This window comes from Alosa alosa, chromosome 6, assembly GCF_017589495.1.
Source record: "Alosa alosa isolate M-15738 ecotype Scorff River chromosome 6, AALO_Geno_1.1, whole genome shotgun sequence".
Classification (NCBI taxonomy): Eukaryota; Metazoa; Chordata; class Actinopteri; order Clupeiformes; family Clupeidae; genus Alosa; species Alosa alosa.
The window spans coordinates 36457368-36472579 of record NC_063194.1 but is presented as its reverse complement, the minus strand read 5'-3'; the positions used below and the strand labels follow the sequence as shown (position 1 = coordinate 36472579).

At 40.5% G+C, this 15212-nt stretch overlaps 1 protein-coding gene across 2 annotated transcripts in view; it reads left to right on the top strand.

The window, feature by feature from the left end:
• LOC125295802 (ATP-citrate synthase) overlaps window positions 1-2742 on the top strand; it is a 53786-nt gene extending 51044 nt beyond the window's left edge. For both annotated transcript variants that reach the window (XM_048245305.1, XM_048245306.1), the window contains 5 exons: window positions 395-538; window positions 1062-1175; window positions 1335-1417; window positions 1586-1662; window positions 1753-2742. In XM_048245305.1, coding sequence (XP_048101262.1) covers window positions 395-538; window positions 1062-1175; window positions 1335-1417; window positions 1586-1662; window positions 1753-1847 — 513 coding nt within the window. In that variant the 3' untranslated portion in view covers window positions 1848-2742. The remainder of the gene's footprint in view (window positions 1-394; window positions 539-1061; window positions 1176-1334; window positions 1418-1585; window positions 1663-1752) is intronic.
• Window positions 2743-15212: the final 12470 nt, after the last annotated feature.

Sequence of the window (15212 nt, the reverse complement as noted above, 5' to 3'; positions counted from 1 at the left end):
CCCTCAACTTTACACCCTCAACTTTACACTTTACAATAGCATACACCATACACTCAAAACGTTACACCCACAATGTTACATGGGCATAAATCTTACTCACAACCTTATACTCACAACTTCACACTAGCATACACTTTACACGCAACTTTACATTGCCTACACTACATTCAGCATTTTAAACTGGTGTGCACTAACACTCAGAAGTCAAGAAAGATTTACCCCAGAATCCGAACCCTAAGGATTTACCCCCAAATGTACACTTTTACCCCCCAGAATCCGAACCCTAAGGATTTACCCCAGAATGTACACTTTTGAGACCTCACACAGATTTCCGTCCACCGTTCCATGACGCCACTTAACAATTTGTGTGTGTGTGTGTGTGTGTGTGTGTTAGGGAGACCGTTTTGGTGGGGCACTGGATGCAGCTGCTAAGCAGTTCAGTGGAGCGTTTGACAGTGGGCTGCTGCCGATGGAATTCGTCAACAAGATGAAGAAAGAAGGCAAACTCATCATGGGGATCGGACACCGCGTCAAATCGGTGACCACACACACTATACACACACACACACACACTCATACACCACACACACACACACACACACACACACACACACACACACACACACACACACTCATACACACACACACACACACACTCATATACACACACACACACTCATACACACACACACACACACACACACTCACTCACTCACTCACACGCTCACACACTCACTCACTCACTCGCTCACACACACTTTGGTTGTAAGCATAGTGGGCAAGTCTGGTGCAGGTGTAGGGGCTTCTGAGGCCACTGGGGGGCAGCATCAGGTCAGGTTGGGCTGGTCTGGGACTGAGCTAACAGTTCGGCAGGTTGCACTATGTGGGCCTTAGCCTTCTGCACAAAGAGACCAGTGAGGCTTCATTTCAGGTAGTATTTCTAGCGGTCATATTTTGTACATGTCTGCGACTGTTGACTATTTATAATAGATTCTATGATGTTTAACTAATAATCCACACTGTTGTGTTGTAGATTAATAATCCACACTGTTGTGTTACAGATTAATAATCCAGACATGCGGGTCCAGATCCTGAAGGATTTTGTGAAGCAGCACTTTCCTGCCACTCAGCTACTGGACTACGCCCTGGAAGTGGAAAAGATCACAACCTCCAAGGTGACACACACACACACACACACATATACACACATATACACACAACCTCTAAGGTGACGTACACACACACAACCTCCAAGGTGACGTACACACACACAACCTCCAAGGTGACTCACACACTCTCACTCACACAGTAATGTCTTGTATGTTGTGTGGCAGAAACCCAATCTGATTCTGAACGTCGATGGATTCATCGGCGTGGCATTCGTGGACCTGCTGCGGACCTGTGGGGGATTCACTAGGTCGGTGGGAGTGTGTGGTGTGTGTGTGTGTGTGTGTGGTGGGGGAATTGTTGTACATAGGAAAGCGATGTTTGAGTGTAGATGGATCTGCTGTGCATTTGTGATGTATGGATGGAGCTTGTATTTATGTTGCAGAGATATAACGTGTGTGTGTGTGTGTGTGTTCAGGGATGAGGCTGATGAATTTGTGGAGATCGGGGCCCTCAACGGTATCTTCGTCCTGGGCCGCAGCATGGGCTTCATCGGTGAGTTGCCATAGAGATGAAGTTTAGAGTAATAATTAATAAAGTAGAAACTGATTCTCTCTCTCTCTCTCTCTCTCCTTCTCCCCACAGGCCACTATCTGGACCAGAAGCGTCTGAAGCAGGGTCTCTATCGGCACCCCTGGGACGACATCTCCTACGTGCTTCCTGAACACATGACCATGTAACCATGGAAACCTTCATCAAAGAGTCACCTCGTGGGGAACCTCCCCTTCAGCCTGCTCCAGCTTTCTGTGTGTGTGCCCGTGTGTGTGTGTGTGTGTGCCCGTGTGCGTGTGTGTAAGTTATTATACAGAGTGAAGCCCAGATGTGAAGGCTGACTGTTTCAGCCAATCAGAGAAGGCCCTGAGGCTGTGGGTGAGGCTAGGAGGTGTGGCCTTGTGACCCGCATGACCTGTGACCTCTGACCTGAAGCTTAGTTTGACGTTAGTGGGCTTGTATGATCTTGAATGTAGTTCAGCACACACACACACGTGTGTGTGTGTGTGTGAGAGAGAGAGAGTTTGTATCAGATAACTGTAGCATAGATGCCACGCTTTGTGTCCTAACTAGCTAACTGTAGCGATAGCATAGACGCCACGCTTTAATTGTCCTAACTAGCTAACTGTGAAAGCCTCTAACATGGAGAAACACCAACCTATCTGTCTTAAGGACTAGTGCAGGGGACCATGGTGATGTGGTAGTGTTACCTTAGTTACCTTAGCAACAGTTGGCATGGTGATGTGGTAGTGTTACCTTAGCAACAGTTGGCATGGCACAGCATGTGGGTCTCAGTGCTTGTACTTGTTTGCACTGCTTGTACGTGTGTGTGTGTGTGTGTATGTGTGTGCGTGCTGCTTGCTGCTCTGACTAACTGTTCATGATATTTTTGGTGAAAAGGTACCATTATAGTTTCTGAAAGAGGCTGTGGCCATTCTTGCCAGCCAGTTTTATTTTTTTAATGTTTGACTAAAAACTATTTAAATGGGAAATAAATGTGCTTCTGTTGTCCTTTTGATTTTTAATATACTGTTTGAAAAAAACTGTAATATTGTAGATGAATAAACCAGTCTCTCTAAACCACCTCTCTGTCTATACGTTTGTGTTTGTGTGTGTGGGGACACGTGGTATGATTAAGATAGGGAGAAAACGAATAGTGAACATTTAAGGAACACTAAATGAGAAGACTGTTTTAAGGAAGCAAATGTGATTTTAGGGAAGCTCTTAACTTAATAAGTTTAGTGCAGCCGGCTCTGACTTGTAATGTGATTTGTGTTCGTAGGGCCTTACAAACACAAATAAACCCCTACAAACACATCACATTACAACTACGGCTGTCAATCGATTAAAAAAATAATCTAATTAATTACATATGATTTTTGCTGTGAAAGTATTTTAAATATTTAAATTCAAATGAATCATTGAATAATCAGCATTAGTGACATTAAAGTTCAAAAACTATTATTATTTTAATCATGGCCATAATAATCCATGATATGACCTAATATGCTGAGGAAATAAAAAAGTGCTTCGGGAAGTTTTTTTTTTTTATCACATACAAGGTATTTCAGGCCACAGATATAACCTAGGGGACGCAATGAAAAATATAGCCGCAAGCGGCAATGGCGGGCCCGAGCACCTGCGGGCCGCAACCTGTGACATGTCGGAATCCAACAAAGCACCGATGTTGTGCGTTTGTGAAATATACATATTTGATGCGTGTGCTATTTGTTTTTGTATTTTATTTTCTGCCACATGTACCTGCTCGGCCAGGTGGGGGCGCAATGCAAGGCAGGCCCGTTGGGAGTCATCATAATCATAATATATATTAACCTGAGAAATGTCAGCCCATTCCTTTTAAGCAAAGAACATTTCTGATACACTTTTTGGTTGGCCAGATGGTGGCGCTATGTTAGACATGGAAATTAGACATGTGAATATCATCACAATAATGATATCCAAAATTTTTGTAAACTTTCAGATCGATCACATTGTCCGTTTCTGGCACATTTCCTGACCAGGTGGTGGCGCTATGCCAGGCAGGCCCATTGGGTGTCTGGATATCATCATAATCATAATATCTATTAACCTGAGAAGTTTCAGACCATTTATTCAAAGCATAGAGCATTTCTGGCACATTTCTGGCTTGGCCAGATGGTGGCGCTATGCTAGGCCTGTGAATTATGCATGTGAATATCATCACAATAATGATATCCAATATTTTATAAAGTTTCAGATCAATCACTTAAGGCATTGTCCATTTCTGGCACATTTCCTGCTTGGCCAGGTGGTGGCGCTATGCCAGGCAGGCCCATTGGGTGTCTGGATATCATCATAATCATGATATCTATTAACCTGAGAAGTTTCAGACCATTCATTCAATGCACTGTGATTTATGACACATTTCCTCTTTATGTAGTGAGATATTAAAATCATATCAAATATATAACATATCAAAAATCCCTTCACAATTTAACATCAGCATGTTAATACAAAAGTTGTTTGTTTTTGGGAGTTACATACACCCACCAAATTTGGTGTGTGTATCAAACTATATGCCAACCACAATTCACAGTGACATAAGGGGGCGCTATGGAGTTCCTGGGCAAATCAAGGCTTTTCCCCTGTGTATTCCACGGTACCTCTTGACGTGTGTGCCAAATTTCATGCCATTCACCGATGGGAAGCACCTCTTTTGGCATCATAATTAATCACATTTTAGTCCGCACAAAATCCCAAATACCTCACTTCCTGTTGGGCGTGGCTAATGCATTGTACATACGAAAGTTGTTCATCTTGGGGAGATACACACACCTACCAAATTTGGTGTGTCTAGCTGAAAGTATGTGCCAACCACTGGATCAAGGGGGCGCTACTGAGTCCCGGGGCCAATTCTTTATGCCTGTGTAGCCATTGTGATACCAGATGTGTGTGCCAAATTCCAAGACTTTTCATCCATGCTAACCACCTCAAAAATAGCAAAAAGGTGAACAAATAATAATAATAATAATAATAATCCTTTCAAAAACAATAGGGCTTCGCACCTCTCGGTGCTCGGGCCCTAATAAAGTACCCCAATGTCAACACTATTTCTTTGCAATAATGTGCAACTTTAGAGTTGATGATATACAAATTCTTTGCTGCAGACATTGCAGAGGACTTAATCAACACTTTATTGTTATCAACACCATCAAGACGTTTTTGAAAAGTAAATGTTCCAATCAATGATCTAGGCAGCACATTTTCTTCTCTCCATTTTACAGTCTAATGGTTACTGACTACAGCTCGGGGTCATCCGGAATCAATTAATCTGCGTTTAGATTTTTTAATCAGTTATTTTTTCTCAAATTAATTAATCAAAATTAATCAGTTATTTTGACAGCCCTAATTACAACATAATAATAAATCACAAATAAACCCCCAGAATCACAAATAAACCCCTACAAACTCAAATCACATTACAACATAATAAATCACAAATACAAACATAAATCAGTGAGTGATGCTCATCCCTTTTCCTTTCTCACTAGATATGAGACCAGCATTCCATGCTAAATAACGCTGCATTCCATGCTAAATAACGCTGCATTCCATGCTAAATAACACTGTGTGGCAGATGATGAATTTGAGGTTGCTGAAGTAAGTGGGCAGAAAATAGTCGTGTTGCTAAGATACAAATATTACCCATATTACTATAACTTTACCAATGCTGTCGTGCCGTCATAAGTCATTACAAGTCATTACAAGTCATAACAAGTCAAAGGGGTAAAGTCTCGAGTCAATAGCATGGAAGTCCAAGTCGTGTTGAAATTAATCATCGAGTCTTGTCATCAAAACCATGATTAAAGTCCAAGTCGTGACGAGTCCACATCTTCTGCCACTGGCTATGAGGGACTTTTTTTGGTTCGTGTTTTTTTTACAAGAGCTGCACATATAACACATATAAATGTTAATAAATGTATTTTATGTGTATTAATCTATTTTCATAGATATTTTCATCTACCTTTTCATATACCCATGTCAAAACACATCTCTCCTCCATCCCTGAGAATGAGACCACAAGTTTATTCTGAAAAACGGATATTCCATAGACTGTATATATATTCATTTTTATATATATATTATATGAATATCAGAGCCGGACAGTAATGGAGTACATTTACTTAAGTACAGTACTTGAGTACAGTTTTGAGGGATCTGTACTTTACTCGAGTATAATTTTTGGGGAGTACTCATGACTTTTACTCAAGTACATTTGAGAGGCAAATATTGTACTCTTTACTCCACTACATTTTTATCCATAACCGCGAGTACAGGTTACTTCTTCTTCTAAAAAAAGAAAAATCTCGGAAACCCTCAATTTGTTGTTTCCCTCAAACGTGATTGGATTGTGCAGGCACCACTGATTGGGGCAGCCTATCAGCAATCACCTTCAGCTTTCCGCCAAAGTCAACTCAGGTCAGATTTAGATAAGAGACGAAACCATGGACAAAACAATGGATGAAGACGCAGCAGGTCCATCCCGGGAATGTGCCAACCTGTGGCCCCACCTCGCCAGACTATTTCAATTTTCTGAACAAGTTTTCGCTTCAAGTGTTTCAATTACAAAATAGCAACATGGTGAAAAGATGAAAATTACTTGATTTCACTTTTAATTCCTTTTAATTTCTCCATTTTACTATTATATTAATTAGTATTAGTATTAGTATTAACATTAAAAAATTGTATAACTCCATGTAGGACATTTCTGTACATAAATGTAAGCACTGTGGCAGTAGTAATGCAATATTTAGAAAATGTACTCTTGTACTCTTGATCCTCAAGTACTTTTAAAAACAAGTACTTCAGTACTTTTACTTGAGTAGACATCTGACTGTTGTACTTTTACTTGTACTTGAGTAAAATTTAGCAAAGGGTATCTATACTTTTACTCAAGTAATGAAGCTGTGTCCACCTCTGATGAATATGAAAAATAAATGTTGCAAAAAACTAACAATTTGGAGAGTGGGTGCGCACATCCAAAGCAAAGTTTTCTGCAGGTGCCAGACAATATTGTCAGACAGTGTAAGAAGCACCTGACTAAGATCCAAGGTGTCAGACAGAACTACAACAAGCGGAATGAATGAATGAATGAAGCCGCTATTGCATTTCATGTGGGGAAAAGGTAATGGTACAACCAATGAATGAACGAGCGTATGAATTTAAGACTTGACTAAATGTAATTTATGACCTTGAATGGAAAATCCGGACGTTTTTATGACTTTTTAGGGCCTACAATTCTTATTATCAAATTTAAGACATTTTATGACTTTTTATGACCCCGCGGAAACTCTGGATAGGTCAAAAGGTCAAGCCACATAATAAAAGCATTATTAATGCGGTTATATAGTTAAAAAGTTAGAAAGTTTATAATATTAGGAGTTTGTTAAATCTCCTTCTTGGAATACCCCCAGGTCCCTAGTCCAATAGTGGCGCTGGATTGGTCCCCCTGGTCCCCATAGTGGTGCTGGATTGGTCCCCTATCAGGCCAAGCCGGAAATGTGCCAGAAATGCTCTATGCTTTGAATAAATGGTCTGAAACTTCTCAGGTTAATAGATATTATGATTATGATGATATCCAGACACCCAATGGGCCTGCCTGGCACAGGGGCCCAAGGGGTCAGGGGGCCCTGAAGCCCAAGTAGGGCAAAAAATACATCGACGCAAAATATGAGCGTTGATTCGTCAAGCATAACGTGTGCTGCTAAATATTTTTAATTTTACACCTTCAGTGTTTTCCATACGTTGACTAATCTGTGGGCACCACAAAATCAAAACTGGCCACCACACATTGATGTTCTATGTTGTAGGCCTACTATTTAAATTAAAGATAAAATAATTTCATTGAGCTGCACTTTTTACTCACACAGCCTTTCCTCGCCCCGCCCGCTCTCTCTCGTAACGAGCCCGCTGCTCCTCCTCTGCATGTGCATTTAACAAAATATTCACGATTGTTGAAGGATTGTTGTTGCCACATAGAAGCACTGCATAGAACACAGTGGGCTAAATTCCTATTAAATCCGCTTAGCATCGTGACCATGCTGCGCAAATTTGCAGCATTAAAACTGCTGAATTAAAGTTAAAGTAAACTCTGCTAAGGTCATATCACAACACAGTACATTGAGGAGACTAAACCAAGTTAAGTTACAGTATGCAATCAAGCAGTATCTCAAAGCTAACGTTAGAATACTGTTTGGGTGTCAAGTTTAGCATGCTTACTTGCAGCTGCTTATTCGTTACTCATGCAGGGCTCATTTTATTGACTCTGAATGTTTGCAAAATCCCGATGTAAATGGAAAAGTGTTTTCCAAGACTCAAAAGTGCTTGTCCAAAGGAGAAGTACGAACCGTTATTTAACTAACTACGTTATGAATGCATCCACACATCAGCAGCCTTTTAACTGTGTTAATGTTAATTGTAAGGATTCCCACACGAACGTCTTAAAATGACAGGCACTCAATTAGACATACACTACTGAACTTTATTGAATGCTACCTCTGACTAAGAATGCATTACTTTGCACTTGTATAGTCTTTTATTTTGGAATCTTAAGAGCAATAAACATATATTGCAATGTTAAAGAATTCATGTTTTTTTCATTCAAATGTGTAAATAAACATGTATAAGTTGCTATTAGTCAATTAATGAGGAGATAATCGAATCGGACTGAAAAATTGAATTGTTAGATTAATCAATGTATCGAAAAAATAATCGCTAGATTAATTGTTTAAAAAATAATCGTTTATCCCAGCCCTAAGCCCAAGCCTTTGCATGGAATCATTGCCTCAATATCAACAAATCAGGATGTAGGCTATGAATCTGATTGAATTTAGTATTGGCCATCCCCAAAATGCACCAGAATACAGGAAATCACATCAAACAAATGACATTTTTTCTGGGGGAGGACCAATCGTAAAACGTGGAGACGCACAAGACCACCTAAAAAACTATTACTTCCGCATTTATGAGCGATAGCGTATAATCAAGACTGCGGTCATAGTGTCTAGCCTATAACATCGAAAAAAATCGATTGTCATCAGATGTTGTATGGTATGCACGTCTATAGTGCCACACACACTGTTAAAGCGGAGAGGCGGAGCTCCACCTGTAAGATAGGATATAAGTATATACAGTGGGCAGTGCTTCGACTTGGCCAGCTTCCCTCGCGGTCCGCGCGCGGGATCACGCGGCATCACGCAACTTTAATTTGTATTTTTCCAGTGACGCTGCAACGACGCTGCAACAACCGGCAGGTCTCAAGTGAGCAGTGTGTCTCGTAAAAAGAAATGAAGCTGGAAAACCCTACACAGACTTCACTACAGACTTTAGCAGACTTGTTTAGAAATAATTTAATAGCCAGAAATATGCCTGCCCTGCCCTAATAAAGAAATATTTGGTTAACGGTGAGTGAATCCCGTTTGCAGCCGTAGAAGAAACGCAGGACAAATTAAACATTCTGGTTTTCTCCGAGTGCAACGATGATAGACAGACATAATTTGGACAAAATATAGAGCATATTAACCTCCGTTGCTCAGCCAAATGCCTTCCTGTTACGTCCTGTTATCACGGAGTTACAGACGATAAACGATTTTTGATGGTCACAAGTTTACTTCATTAGCGTTTATTTTTTTGATTATTAGAGTGTTTTTTATTTAAAGGCTTGACTTTGTGCTTATTCAGAAGAGCATTTAGTGCTCTCTCCAATCCCAGATGTTCACATTGCATGTTTGTTTGTAATGGATGCAACCGCGAGATACGCTTGTCATAGGCGCCGATACCGTGGGTGCTCCGTCTCTCGGGCACCCACTGAAAACATTGAGCACCCACGTGTGCCAGTTTACAGTCCTGGCTAAATTTACATTCATTTACAATTAAACATCGCAGTTTATGTTAAATTTAGCATCTCTCATAATGTTTCAATTCCCTACTCCATATACTCAGTGTTTCTCAAAGTGTGGTCCGGGGACCACTGGTGGTCCGCAAGCTAGCCCAAGTGAAATATATAATATAGATGAGTTGTTTGCAATATTGAACCAACTTGTATGTAAATCCAAACATTTCTGCAACACTGCCTATGTAAGGCATGCCAGTTTAAATCATATAAATTCTCTGACACAATAAGCAAGGTGCAAAGACAATCAGTGAGTAGGCCTATTGTGTAATTTACTGTTGAAGTATGTTTTTTTTTTTAGCTAGGTGGTCCGTGAGGCTATTTTTATTGATTAAGTGGTCCTTGGTCTGAAAAAGTTTGAGAAACACTGCATATACTAACCACCAATGAGAGCGTCTCTCGTATGAAAATTCCTGACACTTCCCACCTGAAGAAATAACGCAAGGCTTTGTCGGGTCTTCTAGGCCTATTAACTGACCGCCCGATTCACGTTGGCTGGGGGGCGGGGGGGCAGGCCTTCTGTTGAAGAATTTTATATAAATCCTGCGCTAACAGTAATCCTCCTACCCCCGCTACCACAGCTGTGGATAGTGTGGCATGCTCACGCTTTATGTCTCCTCCTTGCAAACTAGGCCTATAGCCCAACCATTTACGTCTTCAAAAAATAACAACTTGCCAGATATGCCTTCATATCTTTGGGCTTCATTCAGCATTTTGTTCTTCCACTGGAAATGACTCTTCTACATTCACTGCCTGCTGCATTCTTTCGGTTTGTATTGTTTAGAAAATGTTTGACGTCTTGAGTTAATGCAATTAAACATTGTTTGCTGGTAACCAGCCACAAATAGCCTACAGATTCTTGTGTGCGTACATTCTCTATTCTCTCCCAAATGTGCCCGTTCTATAGGCTGGCCAAGTGCGTAATTCTGCGGCATAAAGCAGATGTATTTGTTTATTGTACAGAAAAATAAAAATAACCTGTCAAGCAGTCAATTGACTACATTGCAGTCAATAAGTAGGGCAAATTACGAAACCAAAACGTGGGTCATAGTTGTCTAAGCCTCTGCTGTGAGGCCAAACCCATGAACAAAGACGCATTGATATCTGCAAGTTTTTTTTGGCGAAACAAGCTCACAGCCGAACAAGTCATAGCACTGATGGGAGAGGCAACTGGCATGTGATCTCCCCACGGGCCAATGGAAGTTTTCTCCTGTGCCTACGATATTTAATCCAGTGTTTTGTCAAGTTGCAAAATGCTATTCGTTTTAACAAATTTTTATGATAGTATGAAGTACTTTTTGTATAGGGTACTATCTTAATTGCTTTATACTCAATACTTGACCAATGGCTATTGCATCTGTCTTTTGAAAGTGAAAATGTGGCATGTGATCTACTGTGTAGGCTTCATAAAATAAAAATAAACAGATTGCTAATGGCCTACAAGCTGATCTGGGGTGCGTTTCGCATTAACCACGGAGGTTAGCTTTTTACTAACAGGATGCATCGTTCAACTAACCAACATGTAAGTTTCTGACTGTTTCCCAAAACTGTCGTATTTACATAGTACTGTAAGTTTGGACCATAATAGTTTCCAAACTTCAGTAGTCTGGACTAAGGTAGTTAATGACGTTTAGTAGCAGATGACAGCCGCCGTTGCACAGCAGTTACCAGTCCCCTGTCCAAGAGTTCGAATCGGGTTAAGATTTTGACAACAATATTGACATCGTTGTTTACCTAAGATCATATTATCAAAATCAGAATCAGCCTTCTTGGCTTGGTTTGCGTAAACTAACAAGGACCCCCATGAAAATCAAAGGCTACATATTCTCAGCTGACTCATCAAAAAGTGCGCACCACCTTATTATTATCTGCAGGTGTGTGACTTTTACTTACGTGCACATGGCTGCAAATTGACTTTTAATTTATGTATTTTCTGCCTTGGGCATTTTAAAATGGATGTATGGTGGTTAGAAGTGTAAATATCAATTAGAAACCTAAATATATTTATAATTATTAATTTGCAAACAAATAACTGGCATCAGTGACGTCTTTGACATGAAGATCCCTGGAACTATGCTTCTACTAGCATTCTACCACAGGTCGAGAGGTGTGGTTGTAACTACACAACTTTACGATAGTGGTTGCGAACGTTCGTTGCTACTATGGTTTTGGGAAACACTAACGTAGTGTAACCATGCATTGGACTATGTAAGTTCCAAATATGAATATAATTCTGCGGCATAAAGCAGATGTATTTGTTTATTGTACAGAAAAATAAAAATGACATGTCAAACAGTCAATTGACTACATTGCAGTCAAGAAGTTGGGCAAATTAATTTACGAAACCAAAACGTGGTATGACCCTGTAGTTGTCTAAGCCTCTATAGCGCAGCCTGTTAAAAACGTCGCAGAAGCCTACCCAAGGCTACAGATTAATTCTGAACAGTTATTTCTCTACTGGCTCAATTATCACACCACTGTTTTGATTTGCGTAGTTGCGTTAACCCAACACTGACAATAATGTAGACAGCAAATTTCGATTTCGATTTTCGTTACCACCGTGTAGTCAAGCCTTAAGCCATACCCAAGTAGCCTAAATCGAGGTAAATCGAGCTTTTTCAAAAGGGGCGGCCGGCAGAGCGATGTACAGTGGCAGAGCGACACACAGTGGCTGAAAGTGGTACTAAAGCTTCACGCCACGTAATGCGCGACTGAAGTGGTCATCTGAAAGCGATGCCCACTGTAAGTATACTCTTTTGATCCCGTGAGGGAAATTTGGTCTGCATTTATCCCAATCCGTGAATTACAGTAGTGAAACACACTCAGCACACAGTGAGGTGAAGCACACACTAATCCCGGCGCAGTGAGCTGCCTGCTACAACAACGGCGCTCGGGGAGCAGTGAGGGGTTAGGCTCAAGGGCACTTCAGTCCGCTAACCAGTAGGCATTACAGACACATACAGTACATATCACATACACGTGAGCACATAACCTGCTCCCGACCAGGCTTGGTTGGCAGCATAAGACACCATGGTGATACGACGCTAAACCACTTTCGAGTCACAGCATACCATGGCTTAGAGCGCAACATGCCTTGCCACTAATCGAGATGCATAGTATAGCCCATAATGGACAAATCAACTTCTCGGTCTGCACGCCTCGAGTGGTCCAGACACACCCACGATAACTAGCCAACCAATCGTTGGTAACTAGGTAGAACGAGGGAGAGAATATCATTGCAGTATTGAATAATTGGAGTCCAGACGCAATTTTGTAATTTTCTAAATTCCTGATCCTCTGAATAAAAACAGAAAATTGGAGAAACAGTTTAAAGATCCAATTTTTTAATTTGTCAAGGCGGAAAAAAATGACAAATTGGATATTTGAATCCATTTTTCTGTTTTTCCAAATGTCCGTTTGTGTTTAGAAAATGAAACTGATAAGCATTACACAGAGGTCCGTGTATCATTCGTTCATTTGATATTCAATTGAGAATCAAAAACGAAAAAAAAAAAATGACCGTCAGTGCTCAGTGTTGCCAATTTAGTGACTTTGTTGTTAGATTTAGCGACTAATTTTGGCCATCCCATAGCGACAGAAAATATTGTCTAACAACTATAGTGAGAAATTGGGCGACTTGCGCAACGATGGCAAACTCGGTTTCGTTGAATCGACAGAAAATCATCTCCCTTCTCATGCCTGTTTCGTTTATAAACATCGCGTTCGCCCAAAGCGTTGCCCCATGATTATAGAAGTAATGACTGGCCTAGGCTATGTAGTATCAGCCCATGTTAGGGAACTAGGCCTAGATGTTAGATCTATCAGCTCAGATCGTCATTTGTCGCCAACGTCATTGGAAGGCAGCCAGCTGCCGTAGTCTTCTGGTGAGATTACACCAAAGACAGTAGCTATGACAGGGAAACTAGGGACACATCGTTCAACAAGTACATTGATCAAAGGAAAGAGGGGCTACAACTTCATTCACAAACAGAGCAAATAATTCAAATCGAGCCATAGGCCTAGCCACAGGCGGGCCTAGGCCTGTCTACTTGTCAGTCCTGCCCGTCCAATTACGTTCACCATCTAAAAAAGACGCGCAAGTCAACACTTCTCTGAGAGCTCAAGAAACAGTCAAATCACGAACAGGCGGCAGCTCCGTTTAATTGTCAGGTGTGAAATGCGTTCATATTCCACTTTTTATGTCATAGACGTTGCATGCCTATGGAAGGAAAGGCTTTGCAGTAGGATTGTCCAAGCTGTTGCTTCAGTTTGTGTTTTAAGTTATGCAACGCACCGTTGCTGGGTTCATGCCATTTTGCGGAAGTTTAAAACGTTTAGCCGACTGCATAATTTGCCATTTTTGTTCAATAAGTTCTACTTTTCATGTCATGAATGTAACATGCCTATGATAAGGCTTTTCAGTTGTACAATATGGTCAATCTATTGTCTCAATTGTGTTTCATGTGACGAAGCTAGACCTACATTCATGCATTGTTTTGCTCCAGTTTAAAATGTTTCTGCCTAATTTGTCAGCTGTGATCAAATGCGTTCAATAAATTCCACTATGTCATAAATATAACATGCCGATTAATGTTTGTATGGTCGTCCTTTTAGGCAAGTCCCTCTACTCGGCGGCCATATTGTAACGCTTTTTGGGCACTTATTGGGCATCCTATTCGGCAGAAATGCGCATGAGCAAGGCTTCACACACCAATCTTGCTCCAGTGGCAAGTTCACAACACATGATTGGCACAATGTCTTCACAACACACCATATGATTGGCTCAATGTATTCACAAGTCAACGTTTTGCCGAGGAAGGGGTGGGATACGTTCAGACAACGGCCATCACAATAGAGCCCTTAAGCAATTAGAATCCTAGGCCAGGTGTTCCGGCCACCTGGATCAACTGTCAGTTTCTCAGGCTTTAAGCATACAGTCTCATTCTCTTAATAAGACTACACATCTTGTTCAACTGTTTCCTCTGTCCACAACATAATTTAACAATTTAAACTATCCACCTAGTTAACTGTTCAGTCATTCCAACTATATTAAACCTCATTTACCTAGCAAATCATTTAACCATTTAAACTATCCGCCTATTTAACTGTTCAGTCATTCCAACTATATTAAACCTCATCTACCTAGTTCAGTCATTCCAACTATATTAAACCTCATCTACCTAGCAAATAATTTAACCTTTTAAACTATCCACCTATTTAACTGTTCAGTCATTCCAACTATATTAAACCTAATCTGCCTAGTTCAGTCATTCCAACTATATTAAACCTCACCTACCTAGCAAATAATTTAACCTTTTAAACTATCCACCTATTTAACTGTTCAGTCATTCCAACTATATTAAACCTCATTTACCTAGCAAATCATTTAACCATTTAAACTATCCACCTATTTAACTGTTCAGTCATTCCAACTATATTAAACCTCATCTAGGCCTACCTCGCAAATAATTTAACCTTTTAAACTATCCACCTATTTAACTGTTCAGTCATTCCAACTATATTAAACCTCATCTACCTAGTTCAGTCATTCCAACTATATTAAACATCTACCTAGCAAATAATTTAACCTTTTAAACTATCCACCTATTTAACTGTTCAGTCA